A 22,207-nucleotide genomic window follows, 5' to 3' on the forward strand; every position below is an offset into this window, starting at 1 on the left:
TGTTTGGGCGCCACAATTGCCCCGCCGCTATCACCAGACAGGCAGCGGCAGCACCGCCACACGCTAGCGCAGTGGCGGCATTTCCCCGGACTAGCTAGCCCAAACGCTTCACGCACCGCCCTCCGCTGGCTCGTCGCCCGCTGTGCCTTCACGCCTCGCACCGTCTAAAACCCGTCTTCTCCTCGACTCGTCAACTAACATGCCTCGGCCATGGACGACCTGACCATCCTCGCCCACGCCCAGCGGTTGCGCCGCCCCCGCTTCTCGGCGCGCCCCTTCGCCCTCACCATACTCGCTGTCTCCCTCATCTCGCTGCTGGCATGGGCTCGGTCGCAAGCCCCAGCCGGGCGTGCTCTGCACACGAGGGGGGCCGTCTCGACCAAGGACGCCGAGTGCCGCCTCGTCCACCATGCGCTGGACCAATGCGACTTTGTGCGCGCAAACTGCCCCGATGAGGAGGCTGGCGTCATGTCCTACCTCGCCCTCTACTACTGCCGCCTCCCGCACGCGAAGCCCGTCGCTTTTGTCCTGCTGACGCTCTGGCTCGCCCTCCTCTTCAGCACCATTGGCATTGCCGCAAGCGACTTCTTCTGCATCAACCTCAACACCATAGCGCGCATGCTGGGCATGAGCGAGAGCCTGGCCGGCGTGACCCTGCTCGCCTTTGGCAACGGCAGCCCCGATGTCTTCTCCACCTTTGCCGCCTTCCGCACCCACGCTGCCAGTCTGGCTGTCGGCGAGCTTATCGGTGCTGCCTGCTTCATCACCGCTGTCGTCTCGGGCTCCATGGCCCTGATCCGCCCCTTCCAGGTTGCGCGCAAAAGCTTTGTCCGTGACGTCGGCTTCTTTCTTGTTGCTGCTGCCTTTAGCATGGGCTTCATTGTCGACGGCAAACTCCACCTGTGGGAGTCCGTTAGCATGGTGGCCTTCTACATCTTCTACGTCGCCTTTGTTGTGGCCTGGCACTGGTGGCTCAACCTACGGAAAGCCCGACGCGCGCGAGCAGCCGCTGTTAGGAGCCACTACGTAACACCCGGCGGTGAAGAGGAGGAGTTTCCAGAGTACCACGACGACGAAATCAGCGCTGCTTCTGCGACCCCTGCGTACGGCGCCTCCGCTGACGACTTTTCCATGCTCGAACGCGCAGGAGGCGACAATACGATACATGACGATGACAACGAGGAGGAACGTGAGCGCTGGATGGGCGAGTTGACCAACAATATGCGCGTCAACCGCCCAAGCGTGTCGCGGCGCAACACCCATACCCCGATCCGACCCAGTTTAGTAGGAGCTTTGGAGTTCCGAGCCGTACTTTCCTCACTGCAAAAGTCGCGCAACATCCAGTCTATGCCAATCAGCCTGCGACGGTATTCCGACGACCCTACCTACACTACTGCCCAGCAGCAATCCTACATCGGACAGGCTACAGGTCCAGCGACTCGGCCTCCATTTGACCTGCCTTCTTCCGCCTCCAACATCTCCACCTCACCCCACCTGAGCCGACCGAATCTCGAGATCCAGCAGAGTCTAGGCAACCGAGCGCGAGCTGTCTCCACCAATGACATTGACAATGTTCAACTACAGCCAAGCACCCTACAAGGACAATGCGTGCCTGACATAACATTTGCGTCTGCCACTCCCAGCGAGCGCAACGGATTGTTGGAAGCGCCGCCCTCACCAACTATCTCGTTATCTTCGCCAGTCTCCCGCTCTTCTAGAGCCCCGAGTCCTACGGCACCGAGAGATAGGCTGCTTTCACCCAACAATTTGGCGCCTCCAGGTGCCGAGGATGGAGCGCCCCTTCGTGTAGTCCTGCCTTCGCCGAATCTACGATCAAGCCCGGCATCAAACTCCGGCCATTGCCGCGAACAGCCTAGTCTGAAGCTGGCCGTACCAGATGCGACTTCCCCACCCATACCATTCCCGCCTTACACCGATTACCCTTGGTCAGCACAGTCCACTTCCAGACCTCAGAGTCTACGTCCGCCTTCGCCAAGTGTGTCACTCGAATCTACCTACTTCCCACGAGATTCCTTTGGGCAGCTCGAACCAACAAAAGTTCCCACGTGGTGGCCCTCGGCACTCCTACCGACCCCGCATAGTCTGGTTGCTACCCTCTTTCCCACTTTGACCAACTGGCGTGACAAAAACGTTTTCGATAAGCTTTTGGGGCTAGTCGCAAGTCTGCCTGTATTCCTGCTTACTATAACGCTTCCGGTGGTCGAGCCGCAAAAAGACGAGAATGACGGAGGCCATGCCCAGCTTTCCCTGGATCTCGGTATGCCACACGCAGCTACACCAGGTGATGCAAGCATGAGATCGCAAACTCCCAGTGTATCCCTTATCTTGCCACGAGACGACCCCACCAGTTCGGGCCTGTCGAACTCGAAATCGTCTACGAGCCTTCCTCGACAGCTGGACGGTGGATCCTTCAGCACCACCACCAGCCAACCACCGCAAGTGTACATAACAAGTTCCGACAACGTAGCGCAATCGCCCGAGCAGCTCCCGGCAACCTCAACATCCATCGGGCCAGCGCAATGGAACCGCTGGCTGGTGATCGTCCAGATCTTTACGGCGCCCTTTTTCTTGGTACTAGTCGTCTGGGTAAATGTCGAACCCGACAACCCAGTTGTGTTGCTTCGCCACTCGCTTTACAGTATGCTTGTCTCACTCTGCCTTCTTGTCTTCCTCCTCTTGACCACTGCCTCGAATCAAGCACCCAATTGGCGGCCTGCGTTGTGCTTTCTTGGATTTGCCGTTGCCATTGCATGGATTAGCACTATTGCCAACGAAGTTGTCGGTGTTTTGCGTACCTTGGGCGTTATTCTCAACATGTCCGACGCGATTCTCGGCTTGACCATCTTCGCAGTTGGCAATTCGCTTGGTGATCTTGTCGCCGACATCACCGTTGCGCGGCTTGGGTTTCCTATCATGGCACTTTCAGCCTGCTTCGGCGGCCCAATGCTTAATATCCTGCTCGGCGTAGGCCTCAGTGGATGTTACATGATCATCACCAAGGGCGAGCACCGCCATGAGAAGCACCCAGACCAGTCGGTTCATTTCAGACCTTACCACATTGCCGTGAGTACCACCTTGGTCATTTCCGGAGGCACTCTGCTCGTGACGCTAGCTGGACTTCTCCTTGCAGTGCCTTTGCGCAAGTGGCGAATGGACAAGAGAATTGGGTGGAGTCTAGTCGCGTTGTGGTTGGTTAGCACCACTCTTAATGTAGCTGTAGAAGTTCTAGGTTATAGCAGCAATGTTAGCTAAACATTGTTTTTTCTTATATACAATCCACAGCAGCTATACACTATATCGACTGTGATTTCTTGGGTAGAAAGACTTGTTGGAAGATGGACGCAGGCGTCTAGTCCAAGTTCCGCCAAGCTTACATGTGTCTATCATGATTATGCACTTCTAGCCTGCCTTGTTCGGATCGATACCTGTGTTCGGGCTCGCCAACACTTGTTCCAGGTGCGTCAGAAATGACGTCGTGGCTGCATACTCTTGCCGTCTCATTTTCCCCACCATGAAAACTGATACATACATGTCCACTTTGCCTGCATTCACATTCGGGAACCTGTTACCTGCACACGCAATCGTCGTTTCGCCCATCGCGTACGTTAAATATGGGCTGTCGTCAGTCATCGCTTCGCGTATCCAGCGACGAAAACAAGGGTAACCGTAACAATACCAACTGTACAGGTTGCGAGGATTGTAGGTTTGAAACCATGTCTCGGGAAGAACAACACTGACTTTTCCCCCTCACATTCAGGCCAGAACTGCACGGATTGCAAAGGTCAGGCTACTTTTGCATTCGTACACTCGCCACTCTTGGAAGTTTTGACAGACTTCGAACATCTGCTAACCAGGAACATAGACTGCACGGGGTGTCGAAATTGCACCGACTGCAATGACAGTAGCAGCTGCCACAACTGTACCGGATGTGATAACTGTGAAGACTGCAGCAATTGTGTAGATTGCAACGACTGCACAAAGTAAGTGGCGCATTCTGCGTATGAAGCAATGCGATAGACGGAAAGACTGACGGCGATAGTTGCTCCAACTGTACCGATTGCACGGGTCTCAAGGACGCGCACAATGAAACAGGCGTACACAAGTAATTTGGAAGTGATGATGAACTTTGTAAGCGGACGTCTGGGGCCAGTAGTCTTGTACATGTCTTGCGAGTGATGGCAATAAACCTCATCTTTACAGTGTCCCAGGACCAACACTTGGACTAAACCGGCATGCACTTTATTCAACCCACGTCTTTTGCTTCCGCGACTCCTTGCATATGGCAAAAGATTGGGACTCAACTTCAATCCAGAATAAGTTTGAGTGCATAATTTGGAGCGCTGCTACTTCCAATTTCACGACTAGCATTGTGAGAAGGCTCCAAAGTGTTTGCTAACGTTGCGCATGCACTAATGCATCACACTGTTCTGTAACAGCAACACATCACCAACAGTATTAAATTGCCTCGCCGAAGTTCTCTTGTTCAAGCTTGCAGTACTACTACCTACAAGACCGTCGAAAAAAATGAAGTCATTCAAGGACTTGATCTCAAAACGAGGCCAGAAAAAGACGGCAAGTCTACCAGGTGATGATCTTGTGCCGCACCTTGTGCGAAAATACGGCCATGGTCGGAAGGGTAATCAAGCCTCAAAGCCGCTGCCATACAAGATACTGATCGAGAAATTTGACCGTTCAGATGTGCCGAATATTGTGCTTTGGCCGCCGACACCTCCGCCGAATGGGATGAAAATAGAAGATCTTCTGTTCGAACGGTCAGGGTCTTTCTTTGTCCTGCGCGAGAAAACAGAAAAGATAGAAGCTCGAAGTACACGCGCAGTCATTGGGCGCCTCCAGGTACCTGCCCGGCACAAGACAGAAACCTGCAACTACAAAGACGTGCGGGCATCTAGACAAGACGAGAACGCTCTGGACGAAACAGGAACCCAGAACGCACATTTAGATGATATGTGTCGAGCCGATTACTGTGCCTTCGTGGCAGGATTAGATAAGATTCTCTAGGATGTAGTGCAGAACGCTTAGCTTGTTACATGTCATTTTGTCCTGATACGGAACTGCACACCACTAAAAAAGTCCGACATAGTTCGAAACAAGAACTGTCCCCTTCGACTTCATAGTCTTTGCGTAATTTAAAAGCATGTGGCAGTGACTGCCCTCCACCGTCTACGTATGTACTGTTTGTTCTTGATTGTCTGCGCTTCCCGACAAGAACTACCTTCCCAGTGGCTTGATGAAGCCAGAAGGGCTAATTGACCCCAGTCGTAGAAAAATTGTCAAACTAGACGCAGCACAGAGCTACGCATCGTATAGAACAAGAAGAGATGTACAATGTGGGTATCCTATGAAAGAGGGAGGAAGCTATGTATATATACTATTGGGGCGACGCTATTGAGTGAATCAAATGACAGGGTCTTAACCAACACATTGCGAACACAGTGACGCGTAGAGAGCTGAGTCCATGTGATCTACAGCGAAACTAATGCCTACGGAAACAACGAAGCAAGCTCTGATAACCCTACATAAGTCTGTCTAGGCGTTTTGAATCTTTGTATGTTTCAAAATCTTCGCGGTAGTGCGCCTTAATAAGCTTGTGTCCTTTCGGTAGATACAGCTCTATCCCGCCCGCCGCACTAGTTGTTGTTAGTACGACGTAACAAAGCTCTCTAACATGCAACTATAAAGCTTCCTTTAATAATGGCAATGCTAGATGGCATTGTAAGCGTCTTGGGTAAATGCTCATCATACCTCTTAAAGATGATAATAGAGTACTGTCGAAAAGCCCGACTTAATAGGAGAACCTGTGAAGAGACTTTACATAACCTTGAAAAAAAAAAGAACAACTGTAGTATGTGTGGAGTAGAAAACAAGCACACTTCGAAGAGTCACGGCGCCGGAATAGCATGGAGTAGTAGGAGCTAGGGCGATGCAATGTCTTTGATGATATACACCTGCTAACATGTGCGAAGACGTAGTTATAGCTGCGGTATCTATCTGACGTCATTGCATGTATGAAGATCAGAAGTCTCCGCCAAGGTCAAACGCCCAGAAGTCAGGAAATGACCAGCCGCTCATATCTGACTGTATGTCCTGTAGTGGATCGAATGGTCCATACGTTTCTTTCGTACTATTACTTGTGTTGGCTTCTACGCAAACCCCATCTGGTGACGTGGTAGGCGCACTCTCAGCGGTCATTGACGTCGAGACGATCTCTTCCCTAGTACTCATGGTACTGCGAAGGGAAGACGCCAAGCGACTCAGGGGATCTTGTTGTAGAGCTAGTACTCTGAAAGCCAACGAGGTAAACCAGTCGAGCGTTTTGTGACATCTTGAAAGTACGTCATCGTTAATGTTGTTGATGTAGGCTATGGATGTAGCAGGTGATGAAGGAGGTAGCATGCCTACTGCAGCCGACATGCTGTGCATACGAGAACCAAAATCAGCGAATTCTTGCTGTGAATTGTTGACATAAGAACTTACAGCCAGCATTCCATGTATCCTGTACCAAGCCGGAAGACCTTGATCTCAAATATCTGTCTCGTTCGCTCTAGGATGTCCATCGAAGATATACATAGTGTTCTTGCAAGGAACGACTCCTGCGGTAGTGCCGTGAGATACAGGTCTAGACATGTATCGGAGGCTGCCAAGCGCCGTGGCCTACTCAGGTCTGCAAAATGAGTGTGATGGTCTGCACTGTGATTCGTAGAATCAGTTGCAGGGGTACGGGACGATTTTACTTTTCGAAGAGTGCAGTTGTGGTAGACAATCTGCGAAAGTGTCAGACCAGCTCTGATGACGTCGTTGCGGAAGTTGTTCAGCGCTAGAACGCCTCTTGATAGCAGGCGATCGTGCGTGGTGACCAAAGAACTGCACGTTTCTACACAAGTTGTGAACGAGTATAAGTAGCGATTGTCTGTGCAGGCTAGTCTGGCGTAGGCCTTGTGCACCAATAAGAGATACTGTCGCAACTGCAATTGGAGGAGTGCGGAGGGTACGAGTGCGCGATCATCGTTCCAGACGGGTAGTGCGGCCAATGCAGAGCGGATCCGTGCATCGTAGTGCAGCACGTCGTCGTAATCGAGAGCACTGGAAGGGGTGTTTAACACTTGCGTCAAATGGATACGGAGTGGAAGTGACTTTGTAGTTGCGATGAGGTACGAAGCTGATGTGAAGTTCTCGTCGGACTGCACGGTGTCAGTCTCACAGGGAACGCTTTCTTCCGAGGTTCGTTTCTACATACCGCCGGCATGTGCTGCATATCTGGCGAAAAAGATTCATCGCCAAGATTATCAGGGATAGGCGAGTCCCAGTATAGTCCGGAGAGCGAAGATTGAATGCCACTCTCAACGGACGACTGGAGCTCCAGCTCCATGACGGTAATCCACAGACGCTTCCTCATTTGCTCATCGAAAGCTGTCATCGTACCATGTCCGAGCAGAGAGGGATCACGGTGTAGACCAGATGCAAGGGAGAGTCGCAGTAGGTCACCCGATGCGACCCAGTCTTGCTTCAGGCGCACGCAATTGACACGCTTCGCGAGTAACGACAGGCACTGTAGCTGGAACAAAGCTAAAGTAACCCGCTTGCGCGGCTGATCAGCGATCCAGCTGTCGCATAAATTAATAAGCTCGTGAGCCGCTTGCCTGTCGGCAGTCGTGTCACCAACAAACACATCATCTTTCGGGTTAAGGCACTTCGTGGCTGCGACGAGCAAGACGAGCAAGACGGCGAAGCTCACCGGTCCCTTTCCGTCCCGATCTGATTCCCAGTAACTTCGATAATCCTCCCAGAACGACGGCCCGTGCAGGATTCTATAACTTGTTTCCCACGTTTGGAAGTAGAGAGCCGCCTGCGTATCAACTATGCTCTTTTCCGGAAGGATAGCGAGTATTTCAGAGTCGATGTCAGAGCATCTAGTGGCCTGCCTCTTCGCAGACTTCTTCCTCTGATCGCGAAAGGCTTTGAAGTCGGTTTTGACACGCATGATGGAGTGATCGACGGTCAAAGCCTCTCGCGTAAAAGCTTGTAGCTCGTGATACTTAGTGGTGGTCAGTTTCTATCACGTTGACGTCAGGCTTGGGACTGTACCGTGGAGATCATGCTCATGATACTCGTTGCGCCGTTGAACTGGGATCTGAAACCCTTTCCTCTGAACATGATTTCCTCTGTGATCTTGGGTTCATGGGGCACAAACTCCCCATATTGCGGGGGATTACCACCGCCATTTCGATTGATGAGTTTCTGTTCCAGAATGGCAATTCGTCTCTCTTGTGTTTTGAGTTTTCGTTGTAATGCATTCGATGCGTCCGAGGAGGGCTCGCTCTCGACTGGCAGCTCTGTAAGCGCAAGAGACGCAGCGCCCCTGTCACGGTGGGACTCTTGAAGTAGCCGGGGGTCATATGTACACTCGTGACCTCTGTCGTTTTTCTGACATCGGCCACATACTGGAAAGACGCGATCACACTTCATCTTGCGGTTGCGACAAGCGTAGCACGACAACACTTTGCGCTTCTTGCTCGTGCGTCGCTGCGACAAGCCATCGTGACCTTCTGGGGATTCCTCGCGAGACCTGTCGCTAATCCACTCGGCGCCGGGAGCGGACATGGCATGTGACGGATGGCAACTAGGGACTGCGATGCGCGTTGACAATGGCGAAACAGCTGGAGGTCGGACAAGGCGGAGATCAGGTGGAGATGAGGCAATAGGTTGGAACGCACAGACTCGGATATAAGACGGAGATGCAACAGACCCAGTTAACCATTGCGTCCCCAGGTACGCTCAGGCCGCCATACCTCCAGCTAGGTAGCATTCACCCATCCTGTCGATAGTGTAGCGTCACCAGTGCTGACGATTAATAAATGGAATCGCCGGCATTTCGACGCACTCATCGGGTCCTCTTTATGCCAATGCGGGGAATGCTGGTCATGTCTCATTTCCAGTCTCGTGGTATCAACAGTATCGTCAATCTACCCCTCTTCGGTACTTGTTTTTCATATAATTGATGATCAGCTTGGCTTGCCTTCATATCTTCTTCGGCAGTTGAACTCTCCGCTGTGCAGTGACAGCACGACCCATCGAAGACCTAAGACGCATTCTAATCGTAGTTTAACAGGGTATTACGGGACCGAGTCTGAGGCGCCGAGGCGCCGAGGCGCATGCATCTGTGCAGGAGCTGCTCTTGACTTGGGATTGAAATACCCAGTTAATAGTGCTCAGCGCCCAGCTCATGGCAGTGAGCTTCAAGATGCTTGGTATGCTTAGCCGGGTAGACAGCCGAACAAAAGGGTTGTTGCATCACATCGCCTGTCCGAGTGACCTTCTGGCTGCGATGACGATGTCTAATGATTCCTACATTGCGTGGAGATTGCCCTGTAGACCTACGGGTGTCCGCGTCGCACTAAGCAGTCAATTCATCTCATAAGCTGTCCGCGTCTGTGGTCGGTCATGTTCTAGCCTCCAGTGAGATGAATCTCGACATGGCATGTAGGGGGCGCGCATTATCGGTATGCGAGAAAAGGCTTTGAACACCAATTGCAGCAGTTGGGGCGTGGTTTAGCATTCATTGACACATTGATTGAAAGATGGAACATAGAGTACATACGCCCAAGGGTAATTAGACGGCTCCGCGAAATGGGACATAAGAGACGCCTGCCGATGCACTTGCCATGATCTTGATTCAACCCTTTGTCAGTCTTCGCCCACGATACTACTGAAACCCCAAAGCCTGTACTGCTCACCATCTGGGCATGTATCACTACTTCGTCATTGCCGCGTGGCTTTACCACGTCGTTCACGCACAGCTTGTTGGTACTCAGCAAACCGAAACCCATCCAGGAATGACATGGCAGTCTTGCACCGCCAAGGGTAGCTGCACAACCAAGAACGGTAAAATTGTCATCGACGCCAATTGGCGATGGCTTCATGTCAAAGGAGGGTAATGGCATAGGCACAGTCTGTTGGGTTGACTCAGCTGCTAACACAAGACTAGCTATGACAACTGTTACACAGGTAACGAGTGGAACGCAACTGCCTGCCCAGACAATAAGGCATGTGCGGCCAACTGTGCCGTTGACGGCGCAGACTACAGTGGCACATACGGCATCACCGCGGGCAGTAACTCCCTGAAGTTGAAGTTCATCACGAAGGGTTCCTACTCCACAAACATCGGTTCTCGGACGTACCTCATGAAGGATGATACGACTTACGAGGTAAGTAACGTTCTCGTAGGTACAAACAGTGTCTCAACTGATCCGTGGATTTGAACAGATGTTTAAGTTTACCGGCAACCAAGAGTTCACGTTCGATGTGGACGTGTCGAACCTGCCATGCGGGTTCAATGGCGCTTTGTACTTTGTTTCAATGGATGCAGATGGCGGATTGAAGAAATTCTCGACGAACAAGGCTGGCGCCAAATACGGCACAGGGTACTGCGACGCCCAGTGCCCACGGGATTTGAAGTTCATCAACGGCGAGGTAAGTCACGCTCGGTTCCAAGAATTGGTTTTCAGCTACTCAGAATGCTGCAGGGAAATGTCGAAGGTTGGCAGCCATCCTCCAACGATGCGAATGCAGGGGTTGGGGGCCATGGTTCGTGCTGCGCAGAGATGGACATCTGGGAAGCGAACGCTGTCAGCACAGCCGTCACCCCACACTCGTGCTCCACAATCGAGCAGTCTCGTTGTGACGGCGACGGTTGCGGAGGTACCTATTCGGCCGACCGTTATGCCGGGGTTTGCGATCCTGACGGCTGTGACTTCAACAGCTACCGCATGGGTGTCAAAGACTTCTATGGCAAGGGCAAGACGGTAGACACTTCAAAGAAGTTCACCGTGGTCACACAATTTGTCGGTACCGGGGACGCTATGGAGATCAAGCGTTTCTATGTCCAGAACGGCAAGACTATTGCGCAGCCTGCATCTACTATTCCTGGCGTAGACGGGAACTCCATCACAACAAAGTTTTGCGACGAACAGAAAGCTGCGTTCCACGATACATACACGTTCAAAGACAAGGGCGGTATGGCGAACATGGCAAAGGCTCTCGCAAACGGCATGGTCCTCGTCATGAGCCTGTGGGATGACCATTACAGCAACATGCTTTGGCTTGACTCTACGTATCCCACAGACAAGAATCCAGACACGGATCTAGGTACCGGCAGGGGAGAATGCGAGACGACGAGCGGTGTGCCGGCAGACATTGAGAGCCAACATGCTGATGCCACTGTTGTCTACAGCAACATCAAGTTCGGGCCACTGAACTCGACCTTCGGTTGAGGGAGTGTAGTGGAGGGAGGGAGCTGCAGCGGAAAAGATGACCTCCAGTTCCCGAGGTCGGGAGAACGGGGGACATGAGAGCGTGGTCTAATACACATGGTTTGTCGCGTACTGAAGCGATAGTTGTTCGCTTGGCAGAAGAATCCAAGGCGCGTCTGCATGCAGCTTGCAATGTAGAGCAAATTCTTCTGTGCACCCCGGCCCCCTTTGATATTTTGTTGAGGGATGACAAATCACGCGACAAGGCCCAAGCGTCATGAGCGCGTGTCAAAGACGCGCGCTTCTCGTCTAACTCAGCTGGGCATGGGCGACTTCGTCCAAATGTGAGCGCGCTTTGTCCGACCGTTGAACGATAACACCTACGTTGGTTGCGTCGCGCAGCCGTGCGTAGGTATTCTTCTTGCGTGTTGGCGTTGCCAAAAAACGTAACATGGACCACGCGTGGCAACCTACAATCTTAACGACACCAAGCATGGCTCAGCAAACCTTCCCAACGTCGCCATACTCGGTATCCATGATTTACGTGGGATCAATGGCCCCGGATGCGCAACTGAAATATCGCCAACAACACACAACGCCGAACCTTGCCTTAGACATGAACATCTCTAAGACACCGAGGCCGTGCCGCGAAAGACACTCGATACGCTCAATGTTTGTCTCTAGGTGCGCATTCAGGCTGTATGCAACACTACGCTCGATGTAGTTGCTCAGATAGGGTCATAAGGGGGATTACGCGAAGAGCTGATCCACCGCTGCAACTGTTTCTCTGCCCTTCCTCGCCCTGAAACCCTTCTCATACCACCGGGTACTTTATCTTCTTCCAAATCAGCCAGGGGCGCTCATGTATCGATCAGAGTAGTTCTGAGGAGGGAAGAGAGCCTCTTTCAGATCCTCGACATCCACTCCTTTGTTGCCAAGGTTGCCTGCCGCGAGTGCAGCATCCACGATCAGGTCCCAGTCATCGTGATCTTCTGTGGATGGTTACTAACAGTCTTGACGTATGAGCACAAGAGCCACGTTTGGAACACGTACCAAATATCACCACCAAGCAGTCCTGCTTGTTCCTATGGCTACAAACCGTCTTCCCACCAGGGATAACACGCATGTGTTGTCGGCAATAGTAGAAGTGGTTGGCACGAAAGCAGGGTATATGGAAAGAGTCTTGAGAGCATTTGACATCGTTGGTCCGCCCTTCTGGAAAAACGAATCCACTGATATGCATTAGCCACTATCACTCGTTCATGAGCGCTCGCTCAGAGAGCATCTCACCAAGATCTCAAGGTGCCCTCACGTTTGTGGCGGCGGTGCTCGGACATGATATTCTCCATGACCATAGGAAGATAAGCTGCGTTGTCTTTACTACCAATGACTGGCTGCTGAGGGCGGACTGGGTTCAGTTGGGGAGCAGCGTTTTGTGCGCGTGGTGTAGCATTCGCATCCACCGATTGAACAGGGGATGGGCGACTAGAATAGCTGTTGTGTCTAGAAGAAGCCTCCCCTGATGATAAGAAGCGGGTACGATCATACCTGTCGTTACTCGTGGCGCCACCGGTATGTGCTCGTGGAGGTGTTGTGATGCGACCAGTACCGATAAGAGACTCCGAGAGAGGGAGAGGATTATCTTGGTTGGCAGTCGAACTCGAGTAACCACTGTGACTACTGCCAGGAGGTCCAGGAAAGCGGTTCGTAGCAATTTGGAGCTGATGTAGGAGTTGTCGCTGGCGGTTCTCAGCTTGTTGCAGACGCTGGCTTAGCCCGACAATGTGGCCATCGTGTTCTTCGCGGATGCTCTGGATTTCTTCGCCGAGTGCCTGGAGCTGTGCTTGAATTTGGCGAGGGTGTGGTAGCCGCGAGTCCATCTCGTAGGCAGGACGCGCGAGTTGAGCGAGAGAGTGGCTAAAGACGGCTGTAAAGGCTCTACGAGCTGAGTCGACGGTTCAAGGAGCGGGATAGCTGAGAGCTTTACTTCAGAGGCCACATCCAGAGGTGGGAAATGTCTTGGCCAGGGAAAGTATACGTCATCTATGAGCGGTACGGCTGCTAAAACGAGACAGGCCCGGATTCAATTTCATTACAGTCAAGCATTGATACTATCAGATTAGGGTCGTACGTGATTGGAGTACTGGAAGATCTATACTCGAATGCGAAATTGTTTCCTATTTCCTAGCTACTTATGCTGGTGTAGTTGATCTTGTCTTCGTCGCTGCTTTGGGGGTACCCAGATGGGATTCGCCGCGTTATCATATCGCTTTTCCTATTTGACAACACCGGCAGAGACATTATCCAAATAGCATAGTGACAAAGCGTGCTCTTGGTAGCTATATGAATCTTGCAGTGTCTATCTAGTACAGAATGTGGTGGTGTACATGACTACCTGGGTATGATATAAGACGCAATAAAGGCGGAGGAGCCATCAGGAAACTATGGAGCAACTATCGTATACCATACTCGGCTAGAAGGCTAGTATAGTCGCCCTCCCAGGGCTCACTGCCAGACTCTTGTGTTTCCTCGTTGTGCGCGTCTTCTCTTATGGTCATTGTCACAGTCTCTCCAGCGCTCTTCACTGAGCCTGAGCCATGCTCAAAGTACTGTTGAGATGAATCCCGCCGCGGCCTATTCTGGAGGTAGCGTAGTGAGCGTTTGCAACGATTCCAAATGCTTGCTTGGTCTTCAAGACGGCCGTAAGTGACATACTGGCTAGCGTTAGAAAAACAAATGTTCTAGACTCTATCAAAACACTCAGGACATACCTCAATATTCCCGTCCCGAATTCTGCGAACAACAACAGCGCTTTCCTTCGCTGCTTCTTCGGCCCTGAAAGTCTCTAGTACCGACAGGTGGCGCTTTTGCCATGGTGCCCGCCATTTGATATGACGCCAGTGCATGGTCTAGGAAGCAGTATAGACATCAAGTTGCGATCGAATCTGAGTTCTCTGTTCTTGAGGCGAAGGGAAGCTTTCGCATTCGGTGGATGAATACCGAATTTCACACTGGGACTATATTAGTTGGGCTTCTACAGACTATACTGGATATAGCAGCACGGGTGTCGAGTCCTCTTCGCTAGTGCTAGTGACTACCTAGGTAAACAACACGCACCACAATCTGAATATCATTAATAAATTGTAGTGACAAGGAAATCCATCGATATTTTCTCGTGCAACTAGATCGATCATGTCGCCTCTCCCAGAACACACATTGAAGGTTCAATGAATGGCGCTACACCTTCACTGGAGCTTTGTGTTTGTCACCACAAACAGTCACAGGCTTGGCTGCTTCCTCTTAGCGAGTTGAGAGCGTGTTTCTAGAGTGTTCGCTTCCCCTTTCGCTTCTGCTCCAGCTCTTTACCATCAAATTGAAGTCGAAACACGCGTTGCAATCACTCTCCGCCATCAGCAACTAGGAAAGCATGTCGGTCCCCCCTCGCATAAATTCTACTTCCCCATCAGCGTCCTCACCGACAATTCCGCGACTGGTGGAGAACCGCAACTATACGCGTTTTGCAGACGTCGGCTTTGGCAACCGGCTGGCCGACGCGCGCAACCTCGTACACACACGGAGGCCCTCCCTTTCTCTTCGTTCAGAACATACAACCGCTGTAGGTTCGGTTGCATCTGAAGTCGCCAACTCGATTCGGCGGGCTGCCTTGATCCCGCCCGGTGCGCCAAAGCATGGATGGGAGAAGGGATCATACCGGTCACCCTTCGACTATCACATCCCTGGTCATACCGTAGGTGGCAGAGACACGCCTCCTGGTAGATCAAATTCGCATGCTTCTTTTGCAGGGCTGTCTTCGTCTTCGCCTCTTCACAGCATAACGCCACTCTACACTTCGACGCCTCTTGCGACGCCTGCATACGAGATGAAGCCCAGACCTGAATCCGATTCACTGTGCCGTACAGTTACACCTGGTCCTGATGTAAGCTTCAAAGTCCTATTCTTGCTTGAGTGCGCGACTGACTGCTTCCAAGGCAAGGGAACGTCTTGTTCTCATTGCCCCCCTCCGCATGATTCGCGGAGCAGGGGCCCATCTTTGTGAGGATGACCGGGAAAAACTGTATTGTTTCATCGACGGTTACATGGCCGACTCATTACACACTGTTGTCGAACGCGATGGCATCCTTCCCAATATCGTTTACAAGGTCAGCATTCCCATGACAGACGCCGCTTGGGTCAGCTACAACCAAGTTCTCGCCACATTCGGGTTCGCCAATGGTGTGAATGACATGCTCATTGCGGGCTCCGACAATTTCGACAAGTACACATACATGATCGATGATGTGAGCGCAGAACACGAGCAAGGCTGGAAGGTACTAGCGAGTTCAAGTGAGAGGAACCTCGACATGACAAGACTTTCGCAAGAGCTGGTGCAGATCTGGAAGAATACATGGATCGAGAATGGATCTGGCTATGTCGGAGTGGCCAAGGATATTGTGCAATAACGTAAGCAAAGGTTGCGACAAAAGTAGCAGGATGGATCTACCGGGAAACGCTAGCTCGGAAGCTCCCTGGCGCCTGTGGAATATTGCTTGCTGCTCAACGATTCGATACAAAGTCTTTACGGTATTCTTACACGGGTTTGCTCGGGTGTGAAACTGAGGCGTCTGATTTGAAAACACACAATCTCCTATTTAGACGATGTGCCGTTATCTTACATGAGAGCGCAACGTGCTGGACATTCTGGAATGCATTGTACTGAGACAGTCCAAATGTATGGAATATGTCGAAGTCGTTGGCCCTTCGCAATTATCCGATCATCAAAGGTACTTGCGAATGACTCAAATCAGGGACGTGAACGATGGTCGTCTGTTGACGTTCAATCTCTGATGTCTTGTAGAGTATCCAGGTACCTAGGTTCCCTGAAGATGCATGATCAGTAAACTCAACACAACGCTACATCATTGCTGAGGTTGCTGGGCCGTATCTGATAGACGTGGAATCGCGCCCAGAAGGATGTGGTCGTGGCGCTGGCAAGCTTTCGCAAAAGGAAGCAGCGGGTCAAACTGCGGGCGAGAAGCATGAGCAAGCCCGAAGACGCTGTCGTGGGTGCGCTGCGTACGCTGCCTGCGCAGGTGCAACGTTGGTACGAGTGCAGCAAACATCTTGTCCAATGCAGAACTAGCAACGTGCCTTTTTCGACCGGTGCAAACTACCTCGGTACTGTTGCCAGGCATTCCAAGTTATACGTTGAGCATACACTCGTTAGCCCATATGTCCCATTGCTTCCAAGGTTCGGTCGCAGTATTGTGCCGACTGGATGCGGCATGCTTTCCCCTTCCAGTAGTATCTGCGCTTCGGAGGGCGGCCTGTTCCATTGCTACCGAGGCCAGTGTGTATCCATGTTGAAAGAGCCACGGACATCGGGTGATTGCCAATCCAGGCGATGCATACCAAGGCAGCGTCGTGTGCAGAGTTTACAGTATAGTACGTGCAGTACACGGGTAACGTTCGATCAAGCATAGCCTCCGGGACTAAAGCTTCCCCACAACTCGTCTATTACCCTTGTCCCGGTAGTCATACGCCACCAGAATTATTGAAACAGTCATGTCTGCTCGTGACACTATGTAGCGCAGTGCCCCTTTTCCGTCAATGAGCGACGAGCCTTTCGCGGTCGACCCAGTCGGCAGATTGTCAGGAACTTACGGGAGAATCTGCTGATGCGCCTATAAATTCCAGGCACTCTGCATAGACAATTGCTCTGGCTGGCATCTGAGACTTGATCTTACAATACCGCCATGCGACTTCTCAGACTCGTAGGCTTTGGCCTGTCCGGCTTGATCGTAAATGCGACGCTCCAGATTGTACCTGGCGCGACTTGGACAGCAGTGCGTTTCGTCGTACCCATGAGCAAATGGCAACTGACATTACACCAGACCAACACAGGCCAGCACATTCAGGCTCACGGCGCCGGCATCATCAAAGATGGCGAAAAGTGGTATTGGTAAATAGCTCTACGCGCAAGGGCGGCCTCTACCGGTGCTGATGCGCCCGCAGGATTGGCGAAGATAAAACAAACGGAACCGCTTTCACAAACATCAACTGCTATTCGTCTACCAACCTTGTCGAATGGTCTTATGAAGGCGCTCTAATCTCGCGGACTGCATCTGGCGACACAGGGCCCGATCGTGTTATTGAGAGACCAAAAGTTATGCACAACAAGCGAACGGGTAAGTATGTCCTGTGGGCTCACATTGACAGCGCCGACTATGGTGAGGCGAAGATTGGGGTCGCAATAGGCGACAGCGTTTGCGGAAAGTATTCGTATCTACGCAGCGAGCGACCACTGGGCTTCGAGAGTAGAGATTCTGGCGTGTTTGTCGATGACGACGGCAAGGGCTATCTACTGACCGAAGACGTATGACTGCCTCGTAGCACAGTAGGGATCTGTTTCTGACGAAGCCAGCGCCGCAACGGCCTACGCATCAACGCACTGTCTGATGATTATCTCAGCGTTTCCAGCAATGTCTACGTCTGGAAAGAAAAATACGAGTCTCCGGCCATGATCAAACACAAAGGCGTTTACTTCATGTTCGCCTCGCAGCTTACGGGGTGGAGCCCGAATGACAACTACTACAGCACGTCGACGTCTCTCTCGGGTCCATGGTCGTCGTGGCAAAAGTTCGCCGACTCTGGGTCCAACACGTACGCTTCTCAAACAAGCTTTGTACTGTCTGTGGGGGATGGGTACGTGTACATGGGGGACCGATGGCACAGTGAAAATCTGATGAGAAGCACATACGTATGGTTACCGGTTGAGATATCTGGAACGACGGCTAGCATGAAGAACGCTGTCAACTGGATCCTGGACCCCGGTACTGGAGCCAGCAGGGCCGGGCCCAAAGAAAACATGTACGAAGGCGAGACGGCAGAGCTTGCTAACGGAGCCACATCTCAAGCATGCTCCTCGTGCTCGGGCTCGAAGGCAATTGGGTACATTGGCGGCGTGCCCTCGGGGTCCGCCACGTTTTCCAAGGTGGAATCTTCAGCAACGACGCGCACGACTGTGAGAATCAAGCATCTCAACGGCGACAAGCAGCAAAGGTATGCAGCCATCAGTGTGAATGGGAAATCGCAGAGGGCGGCGTTCTTGCCAGACGGGGGAGGAGGCCCGGCAAGTTCAGTGGTGCATGTCAACGTAGAGCAGGGCGTCAACGAAGTCAAGGTTGGCGGGGTGGATGAGGGCTGGGGGCCGGACATTGACAGGGTGTTTGTTCCCGTGGAGTGAGGATGGGCTGATAGACTAGCAATGTATGGTGTTCAGTCCATCGACTTGCTCATGATGGCGTATTCGGCGGGGATGACCCTGTTCCTCGTGGTCCTGTCGTCGGGGCTGCACTCGTCCCTGGTGTAGCCCAGGCTGTGGTACATGCTCTTTGCGCGCGTGTTTGCGTTGAAGACGGTCAGCATCGTCTTGGGGATGTGACATGCGCGCGCCACGCTCTCGACGAACTGGACGAGGCGGGACCCGAGGCCCTGTCCTCGCAGGCGCTCGTGGAGATGGATCTCGTAGATGTAGAGGACGGGGCGGTCGTGGTGCGGGGGGTCGTCGTGGGTGAACATGAAGGAGGTGAAGCCGAGGATGGCGTCGGGGCCGCCCTGGGCCGGGCGCAGCAGCAGATACATCATGTCGGCGTCGAGCATCTCGTCGCGCTTCCTGCGCGGGTCCCAGCCCATGGCCGAAGCCGCGTAGTCGTGGCCCGACGTGGCGTGGACGAGGCCGAGGCAGGCGTCGAGCTCGCCCGGGCGGAGGTCGAGAGCGGAGGGGACCCAGTGGAAGGCGACGGGGCAGGGTCGCTGGGGCGCCTCGTAGGCACTGAGGGCGGCGTCCTGGCGCAGCAGCGTCTGCACCGTCTGCATGCGCGCGAGGGCCTGGGGCGAGTGCATGGTGGTGAGGTGAGGTGACGATTCCGCCGCCAGCCAGCCGCCCACCACCAACCGCCCACCGCCCACCGCCAACCTTGGGCACTGGGACGCGCCCTCGACACATCGCACCGCCATGCTGCGCGCCTACGCGACCGTCGCCTCCAAGCCGCCCTCCCGCCTGCGCGCACGAGGAAAAGCTCCCGTGGGCCTGGACCACGTACCTGTCCCACGACGCATCCGGCCCGGCGCCACGCCCGCTGACGGTCCTGCAGTTCATCCAGCGCCAGCGCGCCCTGGCCCTGTGGCGAGACATTGTCCGCAGCACCGCCAGCATCCCCGACGCAGGCGCACGACGAGACATGCGCCGCTTTGCACGCTCCGAGTTCGACCAACACCGCTCCGTCACTGACCTGGGCCACATTCGATATCTGATTTCAGTCCGCCGCCCCAGAACCCCCGCAGCGTGCCCTGGCCTTTTGCTAACGCCTGCCCAGCATGGAAAGACACAGCTCCAGACCATCAAGGCCACCCTCATCAACGCTGGCCTACTCTCCGAATAGCCTCTGTTCAGACACTGCTGCCCCGAATTCCCAACCCCGTCCTGGCCATGGATGCCCCGGTCGAGCAACAGTCCGTCTGCGTCGTCGGCGCTGGGCCCGCGGGTCTGGCGGCTGCACACATCTGCAGACAGCACGGCTTCGCAGTCACCGTCTACGAGGCCGCAGACCGTGTAGGCGGCATGTGGAGACATGACCGCGGGGAATTTGGCGACAAGTGCAGTCCGGAGATGCGCACCAACCTGAGCAGATACACTGTTGCCTTTTCTGATCTGGCTTGGACATCGGTACATGTAGATATCTCGAACCCTGCTGCCGATCCACTAGCTGTTCCGCCTGTGTTTCCCAAAGCGTGGCAGGTAGAATCCGTGTACAGCATGCTGTGAGACAGTTACTGACTTCGTACATGCATCTTTAGGCACGTGGGCCGCTATCTTGCGGCGTATTCAGAAACCCTTGGCTTAACTGACGACATACTCCTCGAGCACCGAGTTGTCAGCGCATCACTGCAAGAAGATCATACTTGGAGAGTGGTCAGTGCCGACGGCACCCGTCAGCTAACATCCCGTACCTTTGATCGACTCGTCGTCGCCAGCGGCTTCTTTAACAAGCCAGCCCACACCTTCAATCCCGTTCCCTCCCACCCTCTCTCAAACATCCAACACTCCTCACGATTTCGGACTCTCTCTGCCCTGACGGAAACCCCCGGCAAGATAGTCGTGATTGGAGGCGGCATCAGCGGCTCAGAGGCTGCTTCTCAGGCTGCTTCTCAGATCTCCAACGCAAAGCACTCGCCTGGTGGAATGACACCCTCCCACGCCGACAGCAGGGTTTTCCACGTCATCAATCGTCCCTTCTACTGCCTGCCCCGCTACCTTCCACAGGACCCTCAGACCCACGATGGGCATTTCAAGCCAGCACCCAAATTCCTTCCCCTTGATCTGATTCTCTACAACCTGTCCCGTCGCGGCCATGGTGACATCTCTGCAGCTATCAGCACCGTTCCACCAGAAAAAGCAAAGAAAGGCCACGACTTCTTACGATCAAGTATAGGCTGCCATCACGCCGATGTCGGCTTCTCAGAGCTCGCGTACACGGCGACCCAGACACAACACCCTGGCTACACCGGTATAACCGACACGTATATGGAGTTTGTCAGAAGTGGCATTATTGTGCCAGTCCGGGGATGGGTTGAACACGTCGAGCAGGCAGCCAACGGTGATTGCCTAGAGATTAGTCTTGGCCAATATGAGCCCTGGTTCCATGGGCCAGGCGCAAAAGCTATGGTACTCCGCTTACTCGAGAGCCTAGGCGCATCGAAAAGGCTGACACTTTACAGGGCGAGAGCAGACTGAGTGATGTGGTCGGTATCATTGAAGCCACAGGCTACAAAGCCGACCTCGATTGGCTCGACGCCCGTGTCCAATCTCTTCTCACTGACGGCAGCGACAACCCGAATCCGCGCATACCATATCTCCTGTCACGTGGTTCCGTCTTTTCGCAGCAAATACCTACAATTGGGTTCGTGGGTTTCTACGAAGGCCCTTATTGGGGCGTGATGGAAATGCAGGCTCGACTTCTGGCGCAACGCTGGGCCAAACGAGAGCCTGAGCAGTCGGCGACTCTCTCATCCGCCTTGTACACGTATGATGATACGAGGCATATGCAAAATGCCATGGGTCAGAGGTCCTTGCAAGTGCCGCAGTTCTGGATGGCCGACTACGTTGGACTAATGGAAGAGTTCGCACGAGAAACGGGCGTCTCACGTGACGACACCCTATTCGGTAGCCAATCGGGTCCCGCATTCCCATCGCGCTATCGACACACAGATAGCAGTCTGCAAGCCAAGGCAGTAGTCAGCGAAGTTGCCGGAATACTCGAGGCATCCCAGGAGCATGCTCGGTTTGTTGCAGCGGCCGTGTTCACAGGCATGCAAGGTGTCTGGAAGATGACGCGCAAGATTGATTCACGCACCCAGACACCCGGTGGCACATTCGTGGGTACAGCTCACTTCCATCCGCGTCAATCTACCGATGCAGCGACCTACGCCTCCGAATACTTGTATATCGAACAAGGGACATTCACCATGGACGCTGGGCTGTCATTCCCTGCGACCCGTCGTTACGTCTATCGGTACAACGAAACAAGCGATGAGATCACCGCATGGTTTGTTGAAGACGACGAAAAAAGCGTCGGAAAGCTATTCAATACCTGGCGCTTCCACGCGCCTGATGACCAGGCTGGCGGCTGGATGGCTACGGGCTGCCATTGGTGCGATCCCGACACGTATCAAAATGACTGCGAATTCAAGTTTCGTGGTGCAAAGATCGATCGGTTCATGATCAGATACAAGGTGGACGGACCAAAGAAAGATTATCTGCATGAGAGCTGGTATGAGAGACCAAAGGTAGATGGCGGAGCAAACGAATGCGGATGAGGGCGTTGTAAAGACAGCGCAACATTTGCAAAGGGCTATTCCAT

At 53.3% G+C, this 22,207-nt stretch overlaps 9 protein-coding genes across 9 annotated transcripts; 6 read left to right on the top strand and 3 right to left on the bottom strand.

The window, feature by feature from the left end:
• Window positions 1-210: 210 nt before the first annotated feature.
• J4E87_010691 (uncharacterized protein) lies at window positions 211-3,273 on the top strand (the record flags this gene model as incomplete). The annotated part of the gene is made up of 1 exon (XM_049382262.1): window positions 211-3,273. The coding sequence occupies one exon, from the start codon at window positions 211-213 to the stop codon at window positions 3,271-3,273; it is 3,063 nt and encodes a 1,020-aa protein (XP_049227987.1).
• Window positions 3,274-6,697: 3,424 nt separating this feature from the next.
• Window positions 6,698-8,505, bottom strand: J4E87_010692 (uncharacterized protein; the record flags this gene model as incomplete). Its single annotated transcript, XM_049382263.1, has 5 exons — window positions 6,698-6,724; window positions 6,774-7,220; window positions 7,277-8,074; window positions 8,125-8,452; window positions 8,501-8,505. The coding sequence occupies 5 exons, from the start codon at window positions 8,503-8,505 to the stop codon at window positions 6,698-6,700; spliced, it is 1,605 nt and encodes a 534-aa protein (XP_049227988.1).
• A 1,367-nt stretch (window positions 8,506-9,872) lies between these two features.
• On the top strand, window positions 9,873-11,309 carry J4E87_010693 (uncharacterized protein; the record flags this gene model as incomplete). Its single annotated transcript, XM_049382264.1, has 4 exons — window positions 9,873-9,970; window positions 10,025-10,244; window positions 10,303-10,509; window positions 10,563-11,309. The coding sequence occupies 4 exons, from the start codon at window positions 9,873-9,875 to the stop codon at window positions 11,307-11,309; spliced, it is 1,272 nt and encodes a 423-aa protein (XP_049227989.1).
• An 825-nt stretch (window positions 11,310-12,134) lies between these two features.
• Window positions 12,135-13,168, bottom strand: J4E87_010694 (uncharacterized protein; the record flags this gene model as incomplete). The annotated part of the gene is made up of 3 exons (XM_049382265.1): window positions 12,135-12,280; window positions 12,342-12,373; window positions 12,837-13,168. 3 exons carry the CDS (start codon window positions 13,166-13,168, stop codon window positions 12,135-12,137), a joined length of 510 nt encoding a protein of 169 aa, XP_049227990.1.
• Window positions 13,169-15,385: 2,217 nt separating this feature from the next.
• On the top strand, window positions 15,386-15,748 carry J4E87_010695 (uncharacterized protein; the record flags this gene model as incomplete). The annotated part of the gene is made up of 1 exon (XM_049382266.1): window positions 15,386-15,748. One exon carries the CDS (start codon window positions 15,386-15,388, stop codon window positions 15,746-15,748), a length of 363 nt encoding a protein of 120 aa, XP_049227991.1.
• A 1,293-nt stretch (window positions 15,749-17,041) lies between these two features.
• J4E87_010696 (uncharacterized protein) lies at window positions 17,042-18,531 on the top strand (the record flags this gene model as incomplete). Its single annotated transcript, XM_049382267.1, has 4 exons — window positions 17,042-17,131; window positions 17,180-17,247; window positions 17,301-17,661; window positions 17,710-18,531. 4 exons carry the CDS (start codon window positions 17,042-17,044, stop codon window positions 18,529-18,531), a joined length of 1,341 nt encoding a protein of 446 aa, XP_049227992.1.
• A 32-nt stretch (window positions 18,532-18,563) lies between these two features.
• J4E87_010697 (uncharacterized protein) lies at window positions 18,564-19,190 on the bottom strand (the record flags this gene model as incomplete). Its single annotated transcript, XM_049382268.1, has 1 exon — window positions 18,564-19,190. The coding sequence occupies one exon, from the start codon at window positions 19,188-19,190 to the stop codon at window positions 18,564-18,566; it is 627 nt and encodes a 208-aa protein (XP_049227993.1).
• Window positions 19,191-19,302: 112 nt separating this feature from the next.
• J4E87_010698 (uncharacterized protein) lies at window positions 19,303-19,729 on the top strand (the record flags this gene model as incomplete). Its single annotated transcript, XM_049382269.1, has 2 exons — window positions 19,303-19,386; window positions 19,442-19,729. 2 exons carry the CDS (start codon window positions 19,303-19,305, stop codon window positions 19,727-19,729), a joined length of 372 nt encoding a protein of 123 aa, XP_049227994.1.
• Window positions 19,730-19,776: 47 nt separating this feature from the next.
• Window positions 19,777-22,163, top strand: J4E87_010699 (uncharacterized protein; the record flags this gene model as incomplete). Its single annotated transcript, XM_049382270.1, has 3 exons — window positions 19,777-20,013; window positions 20,212-21,012; window positions 21,066-22,163. The coding sequence occupies 3 exons, from the start codon at window positions 19,777-19,779 to the stop codon at window positions 22,161-22,163; spliced, it is 2,136 nt and encodes a 711-aa protein (XP_049227995.1).
• Between the last annotated feature and the right edge of the window lie 44 nt (window positions 22,164-22,207).

This window comes from Alternaria ethzedia, assembly GCF_023757985.1.
Source record: "Alternaria ethzedia strain BMP 0044 chromosome Unknown scaffold_54, whole genome shotgun sequence".
Taxonomy (NCBI): domain Eukaryota; kingdom Fungi; phylum Ascomycota; class Dothideomycetes; order Pleosporales; family Pleosporaceae; genus Alternaria; species Alternaria ethzedia.